Source organism: Vicugna pacos, chromosome 24, assembly GCF_048564905.1.
Source record: "Vicugna pacos chromosome 24, VicPac4, whole genome shotgun sequence".
In the NCBI taxonomy this organism is placed as follows: Eukaryota; Metazoa; Chordata; class Mammalia; order Artiodactyla; family Camelidae; genus Vicugna; species Vicugna pacos.
The window spans coordinates 12,583,097-12,602,280 of record NC_133010.1 but is presented as its reverse complement, the minus strand read 5'-3'; the positions used below and the strand labels follow the sequence as shown (position 1 = coordinate 12,602,280).

General features: G+C 37.2%; 1 protein-coding gene across 5 annotated transcripts in view; it reads left to right on the top strand.

The window, feature by feature from the left end:
- The window catches only part of ASXL3 (ASXL transcriptional regulator 3), a 156,520-nt gene that overhangs the window by 91,157 nt on the left and 46,179 nt on the right, over positions 1 to 19,184 (top strand). For all 5 annotated transcript variants that reach the window (XR_012063849.1, XM_072949049.1, XM_031690321.2 and 2 more), the window contains 2 exons: positions 664 to 783; positions 10,846 to 11,009. Coding sequence is in view for 4 of the 5 variants with exons in the window: in XM_072949049.1 (XP_072805150.1) it covers positions 664 to 783; positions 10,846 to 11,009 (284 nt within the window). In the remaining variant the exon portion in view is untranslated. The remainder of the gene's footprint in view (positions 1 to 663; positions 784 to 10,845; positions 11,010 to 19,184) is intronic.

Below are 19,184 nucleotides of genomic sequence, written 5' to 3'. Positions count from 1 at the left end.
GTTTGAATGTTGAACTTTAATAGTGGACCACATGCTGATGTGTAATGCCATCAAAAGCCGTTCTTGCGTGAGTGTGAATTTGCTTTCCAGTCCTCTGCTGCAAAATCAGGAATCCTTTATTAGTTTTTGTGTTCTGGCAACATTCTTCTCACCTCAGTGCAGCCCTGACCTTTTCTTCTAATTTACCTTCTGTCACTTTATCAACCGTGTACCATTCTATTTATTACAGATTGATGTTTGCGTTTTCGGTTCCAGCTTCAACATAAAGTTATTCATAAAGGCATGGTCTCTCCCTCCCTTCAAGCCTCTCTTCATCCTTCATCTTTCTGTCTCAGTCTTGCATCGTCTCCGAGCATATAGTATTGTCGAAGCTTATTCGTGTATTTTTACAAAAGAGCCGAGTGTTTCTTTCAAAAGCTATCAGATCAGTGAACGTGTTTTTGACTCCACTATTAGGCCATCTGTTCTTGCTTTTTGTTCTGTTTGATTGATTTATTGGGCTTTTCTCTTTATATCCAGTAGAGGAATCAGATTGTGGCCAAAGGTAGTGTATTAACTCTTAGAAAAGGAGATTGTATCTATGGTTTTTAAAACAATTTTAGATTTTTCTTTTCAAGGACAGCAAGAGGAAGATAATGACATAATAACTATTTCCTTTTTTAGGATCCGAGTCTAAAAATGGTGAAGCAGACAGTTCAGATAAAGAAATGAAACATGGGCAAAAATCTCCCACTGGAAAACAAACAAGTCAGCACTTAAAACGATTGAAAAAGTCTGGTTTAGGTGAGTGTTCAACAGACTGTAACAGTTCACATTTGAGAGACTTAAATCTTTTTTTTTTAATGAAATTATAGAAAAATTCTTAACGCTTTTTAAATAGTTAAACAAGGAAATTTTTAACTCTTTCCAATGTATCTAAACCCAAAAGGGTGCTAAATAAGGCTGCACATTACAATGGAATGATTTTAAGCATGTTGCTCAACTTGTGAAGTATACTATGATGAGGCAGAGGTTGAAGATATGAGATTTTAAATGGTGTATGTATACTAAGTAATTATCTGCCACGTCATGGTTCTCTTTAACGTGCAGTGTTGTTTTCCTGCAACTGGGTTTCACTTTATTGGAATATGCTGTATGGGGTCGGGGAAAATGTGACTTTTACAAAGAGTTCATTGCACTGGAGAATCCGTTGTCGTTGGGGTCTGCTGCAGTGAAACTGCTCTGCCTTGCTTTTCATCTTAGGCTGCTTTTGAAATATTCAGTAGTGCTTGTCTGAAAACCAGTGTACAGTTGCTGAGAAGTGTGGAAGCCTCAGTTACTGGGTCTGGCAAGTCAGTACCAGGTTTTTCTCCTGAAGACTTCCTTCCTGATAACTTTTCATCAGGAACTCAACAGCCGCATTCGAGGAAAAGGAATATGGAAATTCAGAGAAGGAAAGTAAACGTATCCTAGGCTGAACAGTAAATCCTGAACTAAATCTGCCTTGTTGGATGTCTGGACCTAATGGCTTCATTTCTGTCTCTCAGTTTTTCCATCTCAGAGTCAGGGCCATGATAATGTCCCAGATCATTGTAACATTTTGAAAAATGGTTGGTAGGAAGTACAAATGTATTGACCTGAACTTTATTACTAGTTCTGCCACTTCACTTTCTTGGCAGCTTAGAGTAATTTTTATTTGCAGAGTTTATCTGATTGTAAAATTTAAACAAGATTTTTAACCCATTTATTTATTTTAGTAATGGTTTATTGATTGCCTACTATATATCAAGATTCTGTTAAATCCTGGGGACATATTTTCAATAATGTCTTGGAATAGAATTTATTTAGCCTTATTACATAAGAGTTCTTTGGGAAAACAGAATTTATTTTTGTTTTAAATTCTTTAAACATAGCGTCATCTCTTTTGCATTGTTTCCAAAGCTGAATCATTTTCTAGGTATTGTCTAGCCCAAATGTATTAGTGTGTGTTAGTGTATAACCACACTTAGATGTATATGCACATGTTTTTTCCTAGTCTTTTGAGTATTCTAAAGTAAATGCTTTAATATGAGTAGCTTCTGAAGTGGGACACTCTAATGGGAGAGTGAAATGGAAAAAATGTCCTAAAAAAACCCAAGCCCTCCAAAATATCACATTATGATATCCTAAGTAATATAAAAGTCAGTGACCTTCAGTGAAAAACTGTCTGCTACCCACCTCAGTAAAGTCAATGCCATATCTTGAGCTTAAGAAAATTTAAGGCACAGGGACCTCCTCCTCTCTGTACTTAGCTAATAACTTCAGGGCTGGAGGTCCACAAGAGCTGGCACCCTCATCCGGACCTGCTCAGGTCTCCAGGCGGGATCTCTTGTTCTCATTGTTGTGACCTAGAAGTCCCACTTGCCACTAAACACCCTACATTTTAAACATCATCCAGTAAAGATATTTCAGCTAACTTGTTAGCAGATTACAAAGGTGATGTCAGGAGACCACCATGTTCTTTTTAACCTGCTTTCTTGTAGACTACAAAGTAACAGAAATAATGAAGCTACTGTGATGAAGGAATGGAGAAGTGAAGTCCTGTTCACTGCCCAAATCGAACACAATGGTTTAGGTATTTTGGTGTGTTATCTCATTTAGTCCTGACCTCAGTTATGTCCAGTAGAATGATTTTTATTCTACAGCTGAGGAAACTGAGGCTCAGGGTTAAGGAAGCTGTCCATAAACGGCACAGCTGAGATACAGGCCAAGGCACCTCTAGCTCGACAGTCTAAACCATCGCTTTGGGAACGTCCTGAATGTCTGATCATCCAGCCTGCGCTGTAAACCCGTGGGCACCACTGAGGAACAGCTCGGCATCTGTGATGCGATGAGTCTGCCGTAGGTGTTAACATGCAGGTACACTCAGCTCATTACACACAGAAGAGGAGTTAGCAACCAAAAGATTTCCCAGCTGATCCAGTAAAATCAAACGACAGAGGAAGAAGGGAGGTTTTAAAATAAGTCAATTAAGGTAAAAATCTGTCAAAAATAAACTGAAGGTGAAATACTGGGAAGGAGCTGTGACTGACGGACTCACCCAGGCAGCAGCTGGCAGGATGCAGAATAGCTTATTTTGTGCAAATGAAGTCAGTAGTACCTTTCCAGCCCCCATGCCCAGCACTACACATGAAAAGTGAAAACGTGTGAAAGGAGAGCAACAGCCTCAAATGTAACCAGCTCCAGACAATATCCCATGTCTCTTTTAGAAAGTAATATTTTTGATGCTCTATGGCATCTTATAGAGTAAAGGTTCTCTGTGCTGGGAAGCAGTTTCGAATCAGGATGGTATTGAGTAGCCCATCATGCATATTTATTTGTTTTTGATGGTGATAATTTTTAAAATATTTTTATGGAGGTATATTTATGTACATTTTGCTCCCCTCTCTTTGCCATGACGTTGTTAATTCCTTAGAAACAGTGACCTTCCCATCCATCTTCGTGGTACTCTTCACACCTGCTATATCTCCCTCTTTAGTAGGTGCTGCATGAGTTTTGAATGAATTATTTGTAAGTAACGGCATAGCTAGTGAGTCTGTCTGGACAAGTGAGGCATCCGGCAGGTTTCAGCCTAGTAGGGTGGTTATTTATACATCCTTGAATGAGAATGGTCCTGTGCTCTTGGGGAAGGTCATTCTTTGTTGCGCCAGGGTGCAGCTGCAGAACTAATGCAAGGAAAGGTGAGCCCACCAGACGCCTCTTAGCCAGCCAGACAGGGAGTCGTCTGTTTTTCCCACCAGGTAGACATCTAACTCATACAATTTCAGAAATGTGATTTTAACCGTCTTTGTCTTCTCTAGGTGGGGATAACTAAGTCCTAACCTGCTGAAAGCATTCTGAATGAAAACAAATGCTGTTAAGTCTGGTAATTTTGAAACTAAATCCAGTCACAATCAGACTTCAGGCTGTTAAGCCTAAATTTTGATCCTCATTGTGAGATTTCCCTAACAGGACATAAAATAGTTCTAACTGTCCCTCAGTATTTCCTTTTGGTCTATAGCAATTATTTAATTTGTCAAAGTGCAGAATAGTCACCCTGTTCCAGTTATAGGCTTCACCTGGATCTTGGCATCTAGATGTGTATAGCCCAGGGCACAGCGAACCCCAGTGTGTTTCCCCGAGGACTTTGCTGTAAAGGACACACCGCAGACTTCCTCATGTTCCTTCATGTGCCAGCTTCCCTGGGGAGGGTTAGGAGCACACACTAAAAAAAAAAATAATAATTTAAAAATTAATAATAATGATAATAGAGCATCACCATCCCTCTGTCCTTCTAGCTCTGATGGTGATCTTGACATTCTTATGAGAAATATATCACTCACCATGGGAGCCTATTACTTTTGACATGTTTTTTTTTTTAATTTTTTATTTTAGTTTGTTTGTTCTTGGCCAGGGTTATGCATGAAAATTATTAGACTATTTCTCTGAGTAGCTCTCAGACTGAATAGACATGGTAACCTGAGGCAAGTGAGTGCAGCTGAAAAAAAAATTGTGGCTCTAAATTATACAGTATTTCTCTGATGATGCTGTAATAAAAAGCAAACAAGACTTTGTTGGTCTCTCTTCCATTTGTGAATCACGCATGGGAGAAACACAGTATTCTGACATGCATGAAAACAAATGCTCACAATATCCACAAGGGCCTTTTTATTATCATAGGGCTGGAAAACTTGTGTGGTATTAGACCACCAAATAAGCAGGCAGTGGAAACCACATCTGGTGAGGGGTTAGGTAGGTGCTGTCCAAAAATGGAGTTTGCAAAACCTGGTTTTCTTGCCTAATCATTTGTTTTAATATTCTTTCTCCTTATCTTAGCAAAGGATGAAACTCATTCAGAACCTTCCCTCTGGAGTTTTCTGAGATGGATTGTGAACATGTGAAAACCATGTTTGATGATATTCTCTCTTACCACTTTTTTTGTATAGATTTCTCACATTTTTCCATAACTAAAATGTACATTCTTTGAACTGGGGGTCACTGACCTGAACCAGTTTTTAACTATGCTTTTTCCTACCCAATCACATAGTAGGAGTTTAAAAATTGCTTGCTAAACAAATCCAAGCTTCTAATGGATGTCTCTGAGGGATTTTTAATAAATGTCCTCGCTGAGCCCAACTTCTGGGATTCATTCCAATGTATTTTATTTGGTTTAATCTTTTTGTAGTGAAGAGTTACAATGTTGCTAGTTTCATAAAATGTTACATACTTCTAAAATAAATTAATGCAGGAAAATAAAAATAAAATTTAAATAGTAAGCCTAAATGCTATCATCAAAAATAATTTCCCCCAGTATTTTATAAACATTATTTGACATCCCCTATCACATAGCCATGGTCAGAGATCATCTTAGAAAAGCTGTATTATACCATTTTAATTAAAAGTACTAAATTTAATTAAGTTTAGCCTGAATAATAAAAAAGAAAGGAAGGAAAACAAAAAAATTGCTAAACTTTGCCACAAGGTATTTTCTTATCTAAAAGTTCTCTCCAAAGATATTAAAAATATGGAAAGCTGAAATAGGGGTGATTATCTTTTTAACTACTCAATCTTTGGACAGTATACTATAAAGGATGAGTAGATAATTACGCCTGTAGTCTCTCTTACCTCCATGTGTTTGTTAGTTACATTATTTTTTAAGCATCAAGGTTGTTAACATTTAATATTCTATTTTTTTACCATAATCCTCGTAGTTCACTAACTCCCTGGTACTGCATGTTAACGGATTCAGTGCTCCCTGACAGACTTTTTGCAGTTTCTTATTTCTGAAGGGTACTTGGATTCATGTTGCATAGGATTAAGTTTTGTCCTCTGATTTTTTTTTCCCTTAGACTTCACTCTTTGAAAGCCTGTTTTTCTCCTCTGAGCTCTTTCGTAATCATCCCTCTCTAATTTCTCTGAGACAACGAGGAACTCTTACCTCTTGACCTCTTTCTGTTTTCCTTTGAGTAGTTCCTCTCGTAACGAAAAGCCTTGGTCTGCTCTTTCATGTGCTCCTTCCCTCTGTGTGTTTGTGTGTGTCTGTGTGTCTGCGTGTGTGTGTGCACTCTTTATGCTGAAATCTTGTGTGGCTTCCCTTCTGGGAAAGAGGAGGCTCTGGGCCAGCAGAGCACTCACTGATCAACAGGTGCACAGAGGCTGCAGCCTTAACTCATATATGGGTGCTTGTCTAGCTCCCGTTGGTCAAAATACTAATTTCCCTGACCCCAATCAGACACTTCCGCACAATTTTTCTCACAAGGTCAGCCCAGCGGCATCTTGTAGAGCATAGCTCTTACTGTGGCAAGTTGGCAACTGTTGCTTCTCCTCCCTGTTCTCTCGACCTCAGCTACTTTGTACTCTCTAGTGTCCAGGAATTACACACGAAAATGACTGCATCTTTTCTTCCTCTGCTTAGTGTAGAGAGATGAGGTACCAGCTTTAATGAGATAAGACAGTCAGATCTAATGAGATTGTTCTTAAGCCAATTAAGAGTAACTGTGTGAGGATAAGTAAAATGGAATTAAACATCCTGTGTGGCAACAGATTGAGCAGTAAGTTCATCTGCTCTGTCTTTATTCCAAAATTATAAAACATATTTTTGCTTAGATGGACATCTTTGCAATAGATCTTCTTTTGACTTTGTCATCAAAGACTGTTGTACCTCTATGAACCTTTTTTTCTATGATAATCTAATACTTTGAACCATAAAATAGTAACCAGTAGCACAAGTCCTACTTCTCACAGTATCCATAACACATGTTCCTAAAGTTGTATAATTTTCTCATTTCTCCAATACTCCCTCCCAGAATCACTCTTGGTAAATGACCTCAACTCCCTCAAATGGAGAATGTTTAGGCCACCCTTCAAGATTAAGCAAATTCCTTTCCTATAACTTTCATCACGTCCGTGCCAGGTTTTGCCGTTGCCTCCTCTGCTGAGGAAATAAGCTGCTCCCTAATTCTTCTCTCCTGATAGCCTCTTCTGTTTTACTGTGAGATACTTCAAACGTATAGAAAGACGCCGATGCTAATAAAACATGCATCTGTATACCCATCACCTTGACTTCACTCCTAACAAATGTTAGGAATTCATTGGTCATGCTTTAGATTAAAAAAAAAGAATACATTTGTACTTTTTCGTGTTTATATGCGGGATTGAGCCATAAACTTGCTCTCTCATATTGTCCTTGTTTGTATTTATTTTGGAATAAAGGTTATATTAATAATTAAGTGCACTAAAGAGCTTACTTTCTTTACCTGTTCGCTGGAATATGTAGAAAATGAAGTAGTGGGAGAGATCTTTGACATCTTGGTAAAATTCATCTTTAGAACTATTATAATATGTGCTGTGTGTGTATGTGGGGTTGGAGGGGTTGCCTATTTGTTTGACAAAAGTTTTCACAAACTTAATTCAGGTTTTCTGTTTTTAATATAATTAGAAAATTTGTGAACTTGAAATACTTTAGGTTATCTGTCTTCAAAGATAGTGACTAAAGTCACAGTGTTATGCCTTTTATGCATATTATACTTTTCAAAATCGAATTTTAATTATAATTATATTTGCCTTGTAAATCTGTACTATATCTCAAATTACTGCCTACCTCTCATTCCTGTTCATGTGTATTTATGCCATCTCTCACTGGAGATATAGCTATTTTATTAGACTTAAAAAAAAATCTTTTTCTGTTGATGTCTTCATTTCCTTTTCTAGGTCATGAACGTCTGCTCTTATTTTCAGTCTTTCTCCTTTCTTCTTTCTCGAGTTTTTATTCTGCAGTTCATTCATTAACTTCTTGATTTGCACACTTAACTCTTGAATTTTCAGTATTTTTTTCTACTCTGTTAATACTTACAGTTTACCTTTAAAACCAGTTGAGCTGCGTGTTACAAATTCTGGTGTTGTCATTTAGAATCTAAATATTTTGTAATTTCCATTACAAATTTATTTTCTTGAACTTATGAAACACTTAGAAGCGTGCTAGCAAATGTCCAAATATATAATGCATGTGGGAGGATTGGAGAGTTGCAATGTTTCTGTTATGGATTCCTAATTTTTCTTCTTTGTGGATAGAGAGATGAGGTTTTATATAATTCTTCAGTGTTTGTTGGTCCGTGGGTTTTTCTGGTTGTTTTTTCTCTTACTGTTCCTTGAGTGCTGACAAAAAACTTTCTTTCCCTTAATGGCTTGGTGCCCGTGCCCTGTGTCATTGGTTCAGGACTGATTATTGAGTTTTTAACATCCTCTATATTCTTAGGACAAGTTTTTTGTCTGTTATCTCAATTTATGGTAAAATATGTTAAGACTTCCCACTAGCATTATGTGGTGCCAATTTCTCTTTTTAATTCTCTCAGTTTTAAATCTTGAATGCTGTGCCATTTAGATATGTGCAGGCTTAAGGTCATTGCATTTTCCCAATGAATTACTCCTTTTACACTTAAGGAATGATCTTTCTTATCCCTAATAAGGTTTTTTAACCTTCATTTACCTTTGTCTGGTGTTAATATTGTAGTATTGCTTTCTTTGTTTTTTGAATGTCTGCCTGGTATTTCTTAGTTTATCTCCTCATTTTCTTCTATGTGATTTTTATTTTAATTATGTCTCTTGTAAAGCAGCATAAAATTGGATTGTGTTACTTTTAAAATCTAAGATGAAAACCCATTTATATATTTTTTTATTGTGTTGGATTTAATTTAAATTTTTTTCTCCTTTTATGCCTTCATTTGATTGGTTGAGTTTTCCTTCCATGAATTTATTTGCAAGTTATAAGTCCTTTCCATTCCTCTCATTGGCTACCTATGCAGTTTTAACAAAGTAAAGACCTACGCTGTATCTCTCTCCCCAAACAATGCCAAGGTTATGTAGGGTTCTCATTTCAGTCACACCTTCCCATCTTGCATGCAGTTGTTGCCTACTATTTTTTTTCATTTTGTTTTAATTTTCATTAGTTATTAGTATTATTTTTCACTGTTAATATTTATTTGGAGTAACTCATGTGTATTAATCTTTTAGTTTATCATTGCTTCTGCAACCGACTCATTCCTTCTTTGATTTAATTTCTTTATTTGATAAGAACATCCACTAGTGGTTTTTCAGTAAGATTCCCTAAGGGATAGTTTCCATTTTGGATACTGAGAATACTCTTGTATCATTTCTGTCACTGCCATTTAGAGAGACTTGGTTATTAATGAAATTCTAGACTGACACTTGTTTTCTTCTGGCCCTTTGAAGATTATTTCATTGTCATCTGTTACTGATTGATGTTAAGATCCCTGTGTCTCATTGTGATCCCCTTGGAGGTAATCTAGTTTTGTTCAAAACTCTTTTCAGGTATTCTTTTTATTTTTGATATTTGCTATTACAACACATCAGATGAAGGAATGGCTACTTATCCTTTTTGAGATTTGGTGTATTACTTCATCTGAGGACTCTTGTCATTTTTTTCAACTCTAAAAATTTCAGACATTAGCTCTCCAAATATTGCCTCTGTGCCATCTGCTGTATTTTTTCATTCTGAAACTCCCATAAATGTGCATCCTGGCTGCTTATCTATTCCCTGTATTTCTTCTCTATTCTGTTTTTCTTGTTTTTTTTTTTTTTTGACTCATCGTTTTAGTGCTACATTCTAGGTATTTTCATCAACTCTGTATTTTTATTATTCAATAATTATTTTATCTGCTGTGTCCATTGAATAGTTAAGTAAGTTATAAATTTTCATTTCTAGAAATTCTATTTGGGTCTGTTTTAAATTTGCCTATTTTTTTAATCCTAGTATCCTGTTTTTTTCGTAATGGATTTATTTCCTTTTTTGTCTCTAATTATTTAAAATAAGAACCAGCGATTTTTTCTGTTGGGGGCCAGAAAGTAAATACTCCAGGCTCTGCAAGCTGTGTAATTTCTGTCACAACTATTCAACCCAACACTGTAGCACGAAAGCAGGCCTAGACAGTATCCGTAAACAATTGGGCATGACTGTATTCCAGTAAAAGTTTATTTACCAGCGGCCACTGGACTAGATATAGCTCATGAGCTATAATTTGCTGACCCTTGATTTAAAACATACTCTTAAAATCACATTCAAGTGGTTCTCTTAACTCAAGCGACTCAGAACAGTGATTCTTCTGTTTGATACATCAGCTGACTGTCCCTTATGGTGGATTGTTTCCTTGTGTGTCTTAATTTTGAATTGTGGACTCTGTATACAGTCTTCTGTTAGAGGTCAGTGTGCCTGAGTTGCAGAATTATCCTACAAAGCCTATTGGCATTTCATACTTTGCAGCTAACATTTTTGTAAAGGATTGTGTTTTTAAAGTATTATTTTCCTCAAAATACCCTCAATAGGAATCTTCTGAAATAATCCAGACTTAGTGCTCTGCCTGACACATGGGGAGCACATGGCTATCAGCTAGCAATGCTCTCATTATCTCTCTTAAAATTAACAGCACTGTTACTATTATCAATAATCCTAGGTCTTATAGAATCTGCAAAAACTGTAGTTGTTACCATTTATGCTCCTAAGGTTTTTGAAGATTTGATTAATTGGCAGGTCAAAATTAAAATACTTCTTTATCTAGACGGGTGCTACTTGAGTTAAAAATATAAATGGTATTGAGTGAAGTACACATTCTGAAAATTTAAGACAACTAAGGCAAGATAGAAACTCAAAGAAATTTTGGAGATTTCATTCTGAAATATCATTTTTAAAAGAGATAGAATTAAATATATTATCAAATATATGTGTGTTCAGTATATACCTGTGTGTGTGTGTGTGTGTGTGTGTGTGTGTGTGTGTACAGGTATATGTTTTTCCCAGTCTGTAGTGAATTCATGCCTCTTGCTTGTTTATCACAGGACACTTGAAATGGACCAAAGCTGAGGATATTGACATAGAAACCCCGGGATCTATTCTTGTCAACACTAACTTGAGGGCATTAATAAACAAACATACGTTTGCTTCCTTACCTCAGCATTTTCAACAGTACCTCCTGCTTCTGCTCCCGGAAGTGGATAGGCAGGTAAGTAGAAGTTCCAGACAGTTGATATTAGTCACTAGGTATGTTATTATGAAGCGGCAGGTCTGTTATGGAAGACGACTGACACATGGACAGATTGTTTTATAATAATCTATTGTATTTATGCAAATTTATACTTCCTGCTAGCATTGGTGTGTTTGTTTAATCTGCCAAAACAGAATGATTTTTTTATTATCGGTAGTGAGCCAATTCAAATTTTAAAGTACTGTACATTGCTATAGAGTGAAAAGAACAGACAATAGACATACCCACATTGGGAAGAAAAAACCAAGAAATCAAACATTCCATTATCAAATAAATCTTTGAAGTAGCTGCTCCTTTGCCCTGAGGGAATATTGAAGTGCGGCAATAAAAAGCCAGGGTTTCTAAGAAATTATGTAAATGTTTTTATTCTCAACTCTTTCCAAAAAGCACTTAAAATTTATATTTGGAGTTGCCTCTGAGAGTCTATCATCATGAATATGATTGCCTATAAATAATCACCTTTCATCTTTTTTTTAGTACAACTGGAAATACTTTAAGTGTGTTTCTGAAAAGCCTCTAAAATAAGGAAATACAAATATAGACAGATAATAGCGGGCATCAATCATCTTCTAAAGCTGTTGCCTTTCAAAAGGAAAAAATATTTCATCATAAACTTTTATTAAATTTCATAGAAATTATTAAATGGTAACTAGGGAATGTTTCCTTGTGATTCTCATTTCAATAAATTTTGACACTGTATGTAGTTTTCAGTTGATGGACATAATGTGAGTGTGTTTATGAATCTGCATCTCAGAATGATAGGTATATCCGTAAATTGAAATGGGCAAGATTGATTCAATATTTTTATATTACTTTGAATAAATTTTCTTAGTGTTTTATTGATTCTATTTTCTACTAACTTACCCATCCATTCATACATACTTAAAATTTGATGAACTACTCTTTTCTGCTATTCTTTTGTATGAAGATTATTGTACATATTTAGAAAAATGCTATTTTGATTTTGAGTACGTTTTTGTTTGAAAATTTGTTCAATATTTACTATGAATGCGGTATGTTTTTGGTGCTTTGGAGTAATGGAAATACAGTGAGTACCTCTTACATCTTTATTGAATCAGTGACTAAATATACTCTAGTTGGAAACAGAAGCTGTATTTGTGAATAATGGAAATATGACTTAGAAACAGGTAAGCTTAGGGGAAAAGGCACAAATAAATTGAGCTTTTATATGCAGAAGGGGAAAATCAGAGACAAATTTAAGATCCTTGAATTGGGCTTAGAGATACAGGCAGAATTTGAATAAAATAGATGGAACTGTATTTTATGTGAAAGATTCAAAGGTACAAAGTCAAAAGCTAATTTTGTGGGAGTCTGGATTACAGGAGGCACAGTGCAAATGAATCTGGAAAGACAAATTAGAAGTCAATTTTGGAAGATTCCTTGAGTTTGAAGCTAAGGAGTCTGAACGGTGTTCTCCGTGTTTGCAGCACAAAGCTGCTGAGGGCTTTTGAGCAGAGCTATAAAAGATCGCTGCTTTTTAAGAAAATTATTCTGGCAGTACTGAAAATGGGATGTTAGAGATGGGAAGCATGAGAGTGGAAAGAGTTGTTAGAAAGCAATTTTAGTTGGTCCAAAAGGCAAAATGAGGGCTTGAATTTGGAGAATAGCATTGAAATTAAATTGGAGTAGGATAATGCAGTCATCATCACTACCGTCATCATCATCATCCAATGGTAGCAATTTTACATTTCGTCAAATAACACTTGAAGCAAGGTATGCAGAGAAGCCACCGATAATTCTCGGGTTTCAAGCTGGTATAACTGAGAATTGAGTTCAGGTGTTAAGAAATAGTTGTGTTTTTTTGTTTTTGTTTTTGTTTTTTGAGGGGGGATGGGGAGATGGATTTATTTGCTACACAACTGTTTTTTTTTTTTCACTCCAACATATGTGTGGTTTATCTTGTTTACAGTTCTGCCTCCAGCTCCTAGAATAAGATTTGGCATATATAATGGATTCAATAAATCTTTTTGGAATGAAGAAATGACAGATGGTCCTATTAGCCAAATATTTCAGTAACCCAGGAGGCCAGTCTAAATAAGCCTAATATTTTATTCAACCTGTAACAGTTTCTGTTACTCAGTTTTCTCTAGTCACTGTGAGAAATCTAAATGAAGGAGGCATGGTACCTATCCTCAAAAAACATGTAGTGCATTGGGAAATTATTTATTCAAGAAATATTTACTGAGCTTATATTACTGAGCATATGCTGCATACACTTTGCTAAGTACAGAATATACAAGAATGAATCATGCAGAGGAATAAGACAGAGGAGAAGGACATCCTCGTGCTGAAATACACTTTCCTCTGTACTAGGCAAGAAGTCTAATAGCTGGATGGATCTATACCAGATTTAGTATAAGACCGAGCAGAGTAACATAAATGTCAAATAGAAGTAGAAAGAAAGTTCTGTGAAGGCACAGAGGGTGAAGAACTTTAATCTGAAAGTAGTATTGGAGAAGATTTTATGATGGAATGGATACTTAACTTGAACCTTGAAGGACCAGTGGATGTTTTGTAAGTAGAGCCAAAGGAAAGTGAATTTCACCCAGGAAAGTATGTAATTTACAAAGACTTGCTGCTTGTATGGTGGGATGTTGTACTAAAGGGTAATATGGTCTACATGCTTGATGACTTGGTTGCAGATTAAGCTCTTTTAACTTGTTTTGAAACCAGTTTTTACCATCAGAGATTTTTCAAATGAGAAACAGCAGGCATAAAATAACTTAAAGAAATATTTTAGTGCCTGGACTTAGGGGAGGAGGAGAAGATCTAAAGGATAAATAAATACAGTCCTTATTTTCTCTTAGGAGCCAGTAGCCCTGTGAATAATGTATTGGACGGGCAGAAAGATAAGACCCAGGGAGACTGGGTAAGAGACAATTGCAGTAGTTGAGATAAGAGATAAGAGTCTGACCTTGATCCTTGGCCTTGGAAATGAAAAGAAAGGACTGAATTCCAGGCTTATTTTCAACCCGGAGGAGTAGGAATAAATGACATGGGATGGATCTGTAGAAAATCTGGAAGGCAACTGGAGATTTGATCTAGGGAGACTTGGGAGAACAGAAAGGCTCTCTGGGCCTATCAGCATTTGATTAAAGAAATTTAGAGCTCTCTGTCTCTTTCTACCCCACTGGAGGGGAGCTCAACCTTTTCTCCCAGGAGAAAGAGGCAGGCGACTTGCCGCCAAAGAGCCACCAAAACTGCTCTGTTTCGGTTCAATTTATAAAAATACAAATGGGGATGAACATCACCATCTTCTAGACCAGAATGAGTAGGAAAGGCATGGAAATGTGAATCTGATTTTATAGGTTTATTTGAGCCAGTGGAATGCAGTATAATTGTGTGAAATACTTAAATATTTCTCATGTACTCTGGCTGAGTAGTATTCCAGTGTGTGTGTGTGTGTGCGTGCGCGCGTGTGTTTGTGTGTATATATATATATCACAACTTCTTCATCCAGTCATCTGTGATGGATATTTAGGTTGCTTCCATGTCTTGGCTATTATAACTAGTACTACTATGAGCATTGGGGTGCAGGTGTCTTTTCGAATTGGTGTTTCCTGCAGATGTATGTGCAAGAGTGGGATTGCTGGATCATATGGTAACTCTGCTTTTAGTTTTTTAAGAAACCTCTGTACTGTTTTCTGTAGTGGCTGGACCAAATTGCATTCCCACCAGCAGTGTAGGAGGGCTCCCTGTTCTCCACACCCTCTCCAGCATTTATCGTTTGTGGACTTCTTGATAATGGCCATTCTGACTGGTGTGAGGTGATACCTCCTTGTAGTTTTGATTTGCATTTCTTTGATAATTAGAGAGATTGAGTATTTTTTCCTGTGCCCATTGGCCATTTGTATGTCTTCATTGGAGAAATGTCTGTTTAGGTCTTCTGCCCATTTTTGACTGGGCTGTTTGTTTTTTTTGAAGTTAAGTCCATGTCAGTCACATTGTTTGCATTTATTTTCTCCCATCCATAGATTGTCTCTTTGTTTTGTTTATGATTCCCTTTGCTGTGCAAAAGCTTATAAGTTTACCATTTGAGTTTAGATGGTAGCAGACACACTTGGTCTACTTTCTGTGTTTTCTACCAGCAATACTAAATATTTGTGCATTTAGCTTGGTGCCAGGAGTTGGATGTTGCCAGGGTTGTTGGAGATTTACCAAGGCTCAAATTGAAGGAGCTGCAAGATTATAGGAGATTTGTGAAATACTTGTTGAGGTGGTTGATTTTGGGGTGCAGGCTGGATAGGGAGAAAAGTAAGGTCAGAGGGCCTGGAATGAGTGCAGGTCACAGGGAAAGGAAAATGTCACTTTAAAAGCAGAAAGATATGTCATTGAATGAAGTGTTATAGAGTCTCAGAGTAACATATTTTGAATATGATCATGTAAACACATGAGTCAAAAGTCATCTCCTTGGCCATAGCATTTCAGTTCAGAGGTCAAATACAAAGACACAAGGGGCCAGAGCAGCGTGGTGAGGGCTGGTGAACAGGCAGAATTGGAAATATTGGCTTAATAAATTCAGTGCTTGGGTTTATAGCCAGACTTGCCTTTTTGCTCAGCTCTCTGCAAGTTGTGCTTGGAGAATTTTTAGAACCTTCTTGATGATACGTAACAGATCCTTTCTTTCTTTAAAATTTGTACTTTATAAGCTATGTCTACACAGGACAATTTTGTGACCTTTTTAAAATATATGGAAGCTGGTGGAATAAATGTCGACTAAAGTGGAGCTGTATTTAGGTTTTTATTACACACTCAGATTGAACGTCACTGATGAATAGGTTGTTGTCATTTCTGTCATCTGTATCATTTTTAAGTGATGTTCATCTCCTTCCTCCATTTGGTGGCATCGGGCTATTGGGGCTGTCTCTCCAAATACGTACAAGACCATCCTCCAGCTGCTTCTAAATAAATGACACCCATTATTTTTTTTGTCCAAATGGTAATTGCAGCATTTCAATCCGTTCTTACTAATCTCCTGATTTGGTTCGGCGTTCATATCTGCGTGTCTGTGGTCTGTTAAATGGTGCGCCACTGAAGGGTACGTACTGTGTAGGCTCTTTAAAATCCTATCTAGCTTTGTACTCTTCAGGTTTTTGAACTCACTGGCAGTAACGCACATAATTTTAACTGTGGAGAATGTCATTAAACTAAAATGGAACATTTACACAGTCCCTTTTGCAGAGAATTTTGGACCAGGAAAATGAATGTGTGTGTCAGACATTTTACAGCACATGAGAATGTGATTTATTGATTTCTGATGGCTCTGTTGGCATCAGTGTATATATTTAAAGAAGTCACGCAGCCTTTATAAATGCAAATGGGAAAGGGCTTTCCATCTTTTTCCTCCCTGGAAATAGCTCATACATTTGCAATAATTCAGACTCCGCTTAGAGATTGCTCTATGTACAGTATATATTGATTTTTAAATTATACCGTTATTTTATTCTACAAATAGCATATATAATGAAATGTCAATTTACCTAACAGATTATAAAATACAAAAGTATTAAAGATATGAAAAAATACTAGTATCTTAAGCCTTTAGGTAAAAGTAAGTGCATACTTGAGATGTAATTATTTTAATGGAACTGACACTTTGGCTTTTTTCCTGCTTCTGAAAGCATATCTTAAAGTACTTAGGAAATCCAATATTCCTTCTAGCCTAAGTCACTTATTGGTGATAGTAAATCACACATGGCCAAAGATATCCTTGCAGAATGCGCCTGGCTGTTTCCATTCTCGCCATTTGGGCTTTATGCTTCTGAAGGGAAGTGATTTCATCTCAATATTATTCATCCCTTAGCTAACTGGCGAGTTAACATCAAATTCTGTTTATCAGCATCTGCCTCAGTGTATATCAAATAATGTTTAGACTGGATTGAATTACAGGTGTGCAAGTAATTGCACGTGATAGGCAATCCGACAAATGGAGCCGTGCGGTGGGGGGGGCGTTAATTAAAGAGCACAGACCCATTTAACCTGGAGAACATCCCGTTCTATGCCTTAAACCACTTTTTCCCTCCTTTATATTGGGTTCTGGGTGGCAGCCTCCTAGCCTGAGGGGGTATCTTTGGCCCTGTATGATCACCGGCCACGAGCATGAATAAATATTTAATGTTGGCATCTAATAGTTACATAATTACCATTTTGTTATGTGAGTTATTTTGATATGTATATATGCATAATACTTCACTACCTGCTTATACAGGAATGGAGAATACAGAACTTTAACCTTGCTTTATTATACGAATGACTAGAATTTGACAAAGGGAGTCCTGCATATGACAGATTATGCAGTAATGCCCCTCATTTTAATATGGGGCATCCAATGCCAAGGTCACCATGGACCATTGGGAACAGATATCATACAATGAGTTACCCTTAAATTAGGCTCTAGGGTAGAAGGAAGAGAACCGATTTCACTTGTTACCTCACCACGAGAATGCCTAGTAGTTATTAAACCCTACTCAAAAAATAGAGTTGCCTGAGAGAATATTTTGGTTCCATTTGTAAAATGTATTAAAGATCACTGTAAAGGAATGAAAAATCAATTATCAGCAGGAAGTGAACGGTGTAATAATGACTGAACCCATGGGTTAGGGTGGCAGTAGAAGTCCACATCTTTAATTCACTTCGCTGCTTCTAAATCCCCATTAAAATGACACTGGCTTTTCCCTATTATTGTATTTCTTTGTGATTTCTGGGACACAGGGGAAGAATGCCATCCAGAGTCCAAAAACTGTGAGAAATTTCTGCAGGAGATAATGAAGGTGAGGCTAGATGGAGCTAAGAGAAGACCGAAGGGAAGTGCCTGCCTGGGTGGAGCTGCCTGTGGATCTGACTGTGGGTTTACATTAGATGCACCCCACGGGGTTATCAGGGCCAGAGGCCATGGTGGAGCCTTCAGGAAGGGCAAATCTCTGTCCTGCTCTTGCTGTCTAGAAAGGTTCCTTTCCAGAGAGAGAGGATTTGGTCTCTCAAGCGCAGAAGTTTAGCACTGCTAATGTTTCCAGTCTGTGCTTGCCTCAGGGGTTGGCTTGTATTCTCCATCCAAAGGCTGGCTGGCTGTCTTGCCAGCTAAAGGGAGACCTAGTCCCACTGATGTATCCTTCAACGAGTGGTTACTTCTTTCTTCATTAAAGAATCAGTCGCTGCTCCTCACAAATGCAGACCTTTACTTGAGGAAGCATCAGAGGAGTAAACATGCACTTTTTCCTGATCCGTCTGAGCCTGAAAGACGCCTGCAAGGTCCAGCAGAGTTTCTGAAGAAACCATCTCACTATCCAATCATGATCCAACACCTATGGACCTGTCTCTCTTAGGATGAGAAGACCGATCAGTAAGGCGACATAGGAAAGATTTGGCAGTAAATAAAATAGACCCAGTGTGACAGTTCAGAGAGCAAGACCCACTGTGTGTTACTGAAACAGGATAAAAATGATTTCGACAATACCTATGAGTAAGCTGAAGATGATTCAGGAGAATTTAGTTATATTTTAAAATATTAGTTGAAGTTTTCCAGTGGGCTATGCATGTGCGAGACATTGAGGTCTCCTGTTATATGAGACTGTCACCTGTCTACCTTCATCAAGCTTATAGTCTAGCAGGAGAAACAACACTGAGGGAGGGAATGTGCACGAAGGCCCCTGGGGATATAATTTTGAAGAAGAGAGGGGAAGCTTGTGGGCAGCCATGGAAGTGAGCTTGGTGCAGTTAAGATACAGGAATACCTCGGAGATGTTCTGGGTTCGGTTCCAGACCATCACAATAAAGCGAATGTTGCAATAAAGCGAATCACATGAATTTTTTAGTTTCCCAGTGCATATAAAGGTTATGTTTATACTGTAGTCTATTAAGTATGCAATAGCACTATATCTAAAGTAGCAATGTGTGTATCTTAATTAAAAAGTGCTTTTTTGCCAACAAATGCTAACCACCATCCGAGCCTTAAGATAGAGCAGTCAGAACCCACACGACGTATATCGAGTCAGCTTGCTGTCTCACACGGGCATGGTTTATGGTGCCCCGAAACAATTACAGTAGTGCCATCAAAAATCGCTGGTCACATATCACCATAACAAATATAATAATCATAGAAAAGCTTGAGATATT